Here is a 7,393-nt window from a genome sequence, read left to right as displayed (position 1 = left end):
TAACTGCATTCCAGTAAAAATCTCAGCCATGTAGCTTAATCAAAGCTTTAATGGCATGTCAGCATTTATCATTTCGATTCTGAATGTTAAAAGAGATCGAAATGATAGGAAAATTAACGAATATAAACGAATAATGTCCGAAGAAGATGTCCTCTCCAGGTCACCGTACAAACGAGTCATTCGGGCTTAGAGCGATGTTTGCTGCCGCTTCAGTTCAGTGCTTTACATGACTGCCCCCTACTGATCATGTCTTTCCTATGTCATTGTATTTTCCGTGTTCCCTTGGAATACACCGGCGTCACGCGAGACCACTTTACTTCCCGCGCGCATTTTAAATGGCCAGATCTGTATAGTAGACCACAGCTACTGAAAGAGCTTACAAACGGCAGAGACAAGAAACGCTAGATGCCATCCTGGCAGAATGTAAACATGTCGACGCTTGTCATGACACCGCAGGCACTGAAGGAGTTTCTCAGCATGGATTTCACTCGATATCTGGAGCGTTTAGACTCCTTGTGGAAAAAAAGTTATGGTACAGCATTTGGTTTAAGTCTACGCTTATATCCATCGCCACCTGTAAGCTCTTTCAGTAGCTGTGGTCATCGTATCAGTATTTTAGTTTCTGAGTTGTTGCAGAAAAATTGCAACAGGTTACACCAATAGCTCACTGAACACAACCATTTCACCTCATTAAAATAATGGCGCCCCTCATAGTCCAAAATATGTTGGGTACAACAGGGCTAAAGGCGCCCCAGGCTAAAAGGTGCCTTTGATATTATTTTCCTCCAAACCACTAGATGGCAGAAAAACTTGGCGTTGTGATTTTCAAAACATTCGCTTTTCCAGATGCACGTGCAAATTTAGCTGATCTTTAGTCTCGTTGTACCCTATTTAACAATGTAAATTTTTTAAATAACGCAAATCTTTCTTGGGTTTTCTACTACATATTTCAGTAAAAGATATGATTTACGTTTAACCAAGCAATACATGTCTTGATACCTGGGGTTCACATTAATGCCATGCTTCTAGTTATTTTCATAGAAAAAACTAAATTAGGATCAACTTGATTAAAAACTTTATCTTCTTAAAAGTCATACAGTTTGAAATGACATGAGGGTGAGTAAATGATGAAGGTCTGCAGGTCTTGGCAGGTTTAAGCTGTTCTCCTAGCCAGGCTAAGCAGGTCTTCAGATTTGCTTTTTCCCAGCCTGGCTATCTCCCAAGTCCCCAAAACCCATCTAAAACCATCAAACACCTTACCAGGCTGGAAGAAGCAGGGAAAACACACAAGGCTTTGTTTTTTCACCATAGAATCACATGCGGAAATTTACAGTACTTGATTTCAGAATACAAACAGCAAATCATAAAAGGATACTGAAGCACCATATAACACTTGCACATAAATATGTTTTTTGTTTTTGAGAGAAGAGCGCTGGTAAGGGCTCGCTGCCCACGCAAACCATTAGAGAAGCTGTCACAAGAAACGAATGTAAAACAAGAGCGCCTGTAAGAATGACTAGCGCTGTGTCAGGAGACGGCAAAAACATGCAGGAAGGAAAGGTTTAACCCTTCACCTGAATGGCAGTTTAATGCACGTGCCCATATCAACACTCTTTCAATGACATTTACAGAAATGGCAGTGGTATCTTTATTTGTAACAACTTTAAGTGGTTTAAGTCGGAAAAAGGAAATTACAGTACGAGCTCCGTTTCTACGAAACGCAGAGCAGCAGCTATGAACAGCATGCCTGATCAGGGTTACCTTGTGGTGAGCGAGTAGCAGGCAGTTGGAGTGCTCGTGTTCGCAGGCAATTTCATAGTCTGGGAGCAGGTTGGCAAGCTGCTGCACAAAGTAGATGACCTCCTCGTGCCAGGGTACATTGGCCATTGTCAGGCTACTGGCTGAGCTCTCGCCACAGTATGTCACTCCCTAGAGAACAGGCGAAAAGACAAGAGGGACAAAACTATAAAATAGAACGCTGTACAAGTCACAAACACAGCATGATAAAATCCCCTCATAAAAGTATCAGAATTAAACAGATGAGACCTCACAGTCCCTTTGTATCTTTAATTGTAGAGATGCACGGTATATCAATTTCATATTGAATACTAACATACAATTTGTTTTAGTACTGAAACATTATTAAAACTTTAATAAAAGAAATAATGTAATATTTATTGAAATACACACATATATATACACACACACACACATATATACATATGTGTGTGTGTATGTGTATATATATATATATATGTATGTGTATATATGTATATGTATATATATATATATATATATATATATATATATATATATATATATATATATATATATATATGTATGTATTAGTCCATCCCTATTACCCGATAGACTCGATTAAACGATAAAAATTTGTCCTCCTGGAGAAGAAAAATAAAATTGATCAGGGTTGGAGCTAAACTCTGCAGTGCATTGGACCTCCAGGGTAAGATTTGAGGAACCCTGGTATATTGGATGCAGGCAGCTCTTAAAGTGACAGCAGTCTAATGTTCCTGCTGTCTGTCATTCATGGTAAGTGGCTAGTATTTTAATATAGGCTAGTAAGTCTCTTCTGCTCACCAAGCCTGCATTTATTTGATCCGAAGTACAGCAAAAACAGTACAATTTTAAAATATTTTTACCATTTAAAATAACTGTTTTCTATTTCTATTTTAAAATGTAATTTATTACTGTGATTAAAGCTACATTTTCAGCATCATTACTCCAAGTCTTCAGTCACATCATCCTTCAGAAATCATTCTAATATGGCGATTTGCTGTTCAAGAAAAATGTATTATTATTAGGGGTGGGCATAGATTAATTTTTTTAATCTAGATTAATATAGATTAAATCTTGGAATTAATCTAGATTAATCTAGATTAAAATGGCTAATTTAAATTCTGCTGAAGGCATTCAGAATATGTGTGCTACCCAAATAATGACTAAACATGTTACGCCGTACTTTTATTTTGACAGGTTGCCGTGAAGTTTCTGTGTGTACAGTATGACATGATGCAAGTTTTCTCAAATGAAATGGCATAAGTGACACTCACAGCAGTTTTGGAGATTGAGTTTATCAGTTCATGTGAGATGCAAATGCCAAAAATTACCGGGAGCGTCACGTGTGTTTCAGTATGCGTGTAGTAAAAGCGCGTCTCCACCATTCATAGTATGAATTTCATACATACAGCTAGGCAAACGTAACATACCGGATTCATATTAAAACGGTCTTTTTGCATTTCAGTTTTCACAGACACTAGACCATATCGCGATTTGAATTAAGTGACAGATCATATTTGATTTATGAATCCAAAAAACGACGAATTTACGTGGCATTTCGTGCTATAGTAGATTCGGTTTTTATGAATGGAGGACGACGTGATCCCGTCTGTGTTTTGGCGGAGGAGACATAAACGCGCGACCATATTCTATAGTCTTCGGTATACATCCGCGTTAAACTATCAAGGTGAAAGTCATCATAGCTTGCGTAGTTTAGACCCAGCTCCCAACCCAATTTTGAGAATAGATTAACGGCGATATTTTTTTATCGCCCGATAAAAGTCTCACGTTAACACAGCACGTTAACGCCGATAACGGCCCACCACTAATTATTATTATTATTATAAATATTTAAAACAGTTGAGTACATTTTTTTCAGGATACTTTGATGCAAAGATAAGCATTCATCTCAAATTAAAAGCTTTTATAACATTATACACTATATCATGCAAAAGGTTAGATGAAAAAAATCTACTCAGCTGTTTTCAACATAATGTGTTTTTTTTAGAAGCAAATCAGAATAGTAGAATGATTTCTGAAGGATCATGTGACTAAAGTAAAGATGCTAAAATTTCAGCTTTGAAATCACAGGAATAAATTACATTTTAAAATATTATCAAATAAAAAACAGCATTAATGCAGGTGAGCAGAAGAGACTTCTTTAGAAAAAAAACATGTACTGTATATATAGCTTTTTGATGCACATTGACGACTTATTACGCCATATAGCCTACTAGAATGCAGTAATGTCTCTAAAAGTTAAGATAAGTCACATTTGACAATATTGTGAGTATTGTCTGTTTTTACTCAATTTTACCAACAAAACTAGTTCCAAACAAAGCCACAGAATTGTGTTGCACTTCTTCTCACACAGTTTTAAAAGAATCGAGTGAGCCAATGATTCAGTGAGCCATTCAGAAAGACTTCAATTCTAAATGAATCAGACTGAATAAATGACCGAATGACTCACTCAGGCTATGTTTACACTGCAAGCCTTAGTGCCCAATTCCGATTTTTGCTCAGATCTGATTTTTTAGTACAGCTGTTCACATTTTTGTTTTAAATTGGCCAGTATTAGATTTCCATTGATTCTGAACTGACCCACATGCACAACAGAACAATACGAACAGGGTTGCCAGGTTTTCAAAACTAAATTCGTCCAATTGCTTATCAGAACTAGTCCAAAAATAGCCCAATTACGTTCTGTGTGTGCGAGAAGGGGGGAAAATATTGTGTGTAAAAGGTGAAAAACAGTGAAATAGTAACCCAATTCCACGGAAAAAGTGTGGACTTGGCAACGCTTGCGCAGCATGCTGTCATACAGAAGTAAACACTTGGCTGATCGGCCACAGAAGCCAGCGACACATCATTGTACTTCCACTGACTACCTTTCGCAACTGTTTTGATAACTTTGCGTATGTAAAATCTTTGAATTGACTCCCATGAGAGCAGAATCGTGACAAATGTTGATCTAGAGTGACATAAAAGTCGCATAAATTCCGATATGTCTGTTCAGACAACTACTGTCAGTTTTTGTTTCATATTTCATAAAAAAACTAATTTCAATATTAAAATTTTAAAAACACATTAATCTTATAACATTATGCAATTGTAATTAGTGTAAATGCATTCATGTCACCTCTGAACCATCTTTTGAAAGGTCATTTCTCAGCCCAAACTGATGTGTGATTAATCTGCGATTAACGATCTCAGATTGAAATATGATTAATTGGCACATCATGTAATTAATTTTTACTCGCTTGACAGCTACAGCCATTATCGAACCCTCAGTCTTTAAAACAGGGTTTGTACAGAAAAAATTAAATTCTACTTTTTGGATTTTCAAGGACTAAAATCTCAGAGATCTCACTTATCAAACATTATCATTATTATCTTTTAAATTCTAATAAATAAAGCAAAGCATGCAATGACCTTAACATTTGAACAGATACTATGGCAAAGTTTCCTTATTCAAAGCATTTTTTTTTTCATGAATATATGATTGACCTGAAGAATGAAAGCTATATCATATACTTGGAAAATTCTGAGCTATATCACACTCACAGACACTATGGGTGTGACAATACACTTAGTTTACGAGATGAAACAAAATACAGACACTCAATTCACTAGAACGAAACAATATTTTAATACCATTTTTAAGAAATTTTAAATGACACAATATTTGTCTTTTAATCACAAAAAGCAAAACAATTTGAACTAATCTAGGGCCGTAACTAACGATTATTTTGGCAATCAAGTAATCACTTTTTTTCGAAAACGGAGAAATCTGATATTTTTAAGTAGAAAAAATAAACCTAAGTGAAAAACAGGCTTTAGTATGACTATATTTATATATAAACTAGGCAGTGAGATTCAACCTTGTATGAACCCTGTTAAAAACATCGCTAAATGTAATTGAAGTCAAACAAGTTTACAACCTATTTAGACAAAAGTATAGAATTTCAACATTCGCCATTTATCGGCTATTGGCCATAACATGACAATATTAGACCCTTTTTTTTGTCATATCGGTGATGCTGACATTTAATAAAAGCAATAAAAACACTGCACCAGACTCCCTCTGGTAGCTTTCATTTAAAATATTCATAATCATGCTTTTCAGCTACAGCTGATGTTGCCCTGCCTCTGAAAATTTTAGATTTAACTGTGCCTCACTGTACAAAAAGGGACACAAAAACAGTCTGAATCATATCAGCGCGCACAGTCCAAGGACACGGCGGCGCGTGGAGGCTGATTCGGTTTTTCTATGGATGATGGAAACTGAGACGGTCAGATCATCTCATTCAACACCTACACACACACACGACAGGATAGCGTTCACATCACACCTCAAGAGATGCTGCTGTGATCAGGACAAACGCGGCTATGAGGGCAGCATGTACCACATGCTGGAAATGCAAATTCAGTTTACATTAATAGGCTTTCTGATTCCTGTCATCATAAACTCTGACGTGTGATTGGATATTGAAACAAACTGGTGTCAAGTCAGGTCACGTACTCCGTTTGAACCTTCGCACATCATGAAAAGTAGTCATTAATAATCCTTGGCAACCAAATAAGTGACACATGACCGCTGGATGAAAAGCGGCCTCATTTGTGGTGTGGCCAGCATTAGTTCATGGGTCTGCTTGTGTGTAGGAGTAGCTGTGCTGTTAAAAAGACATTACTCATCCTGTGATAGAGTGAAAACCCATTCGCTGAGGCTTTATCTTATTTCAGTCTCCATCATGCTGAGCTGTTAGCACTCTATTACGCCGGACAATCGTTAGATGAACATCTCCAAGCCGTTGAGAGAACTAAAAAAAGGTTGTCGTGTGAAAGAGATATCAGATACATCTTAAGTGCAAACAATGCATCAATGGTTTAAATGGTTTAGAAACAAACACCACAAGGATAAATTAATGGAGATTAAAAGCAAATTAATTCTAAATAATGTGAATACTGAGTGCGATAATTCATTAAAAAAAAAAAACAACAAAAAAAAAAAAATCGCAAGAGACATCATGCTAGGGAATGATTAATACAGAATTTCCTAGAGCTCTCTTTTACCTGAAGCCAATGGCTTATAATTAGGACTAAAGTATAATTAAAGATATTCTTAATTAGAAATTAGGTTTAATAGTTCTTTTCATAACTCGTACAGATGATTTGTGCAATAGTCTAAAATTAATATCCAAAATGGAATTTTAATTAGCTTAGTTTAATTTCTGTATTTTGAAAATAACAATGATATTCTATATATTATAATATTATATGTATATTATATATTTTAGTAAATATTCATATATTTTAATTATTTTATGTCTTATTACTTTATTATGTTTTTAATTTTTAGCATTAATTATTATTATATATTGTTTTTGTAGTATTATTTGAGTAATTATTCTATATTATTATTATTATTATTATTATTATTATATATTGCAGTAATTAATATATTTTCATTTTATTTCTAATTTATTATTTTTATTTATATTAATGTTACTATTATTACTATTATTATATTTTGTAGTATTATTTTGGAGTAATTATTATATATTCTATAAATTATAATTATATGTATATTATATAT

The 7,393-nt window shown here is 34.9% G+C and overlaps 1 protein-coding gene across 1 annotated transcript in view; it reads right to left on the bottom strand.

Annotated features, from left to right (window-relative positions):
- The window catches only part of tyw1 (tRNA-yW synthesizing protein 1 homolog (S. cerevisiae)), a 107,077-nt gene that overhangs the window by 18,993 nt on the left and 80,691 nt on the right, over positions 1–7,393 (bottom strand). Inside the window, exon 17 of the mRNA XM_073817712.1 lies at positions 1,762–1,929. Coding sequence (XP_073673813.1) covers positions 1,762–1,929 — 168 coding nt within the window. The remainder of the gene's footprint in view (positions 1–1,761; positions 1,930–7,393) is intronic.

This window comes from Garra rufa, chromosome 14, assembly GCF_049309525.1.
Source record: "Garra rufa chromosome 14, GarRuf1.0, whole genome shotgun sequence".
NCBI lineage: Eukaryota > Metazoa > Chordata > Actinopteri > Cypriniformes > Cyprinidae > Garra > Garra rufa.
Note: the sequence above shows the minus strand (reverse complement) of the source record. Positions and strands in the feature narration are given on the sequence as shown.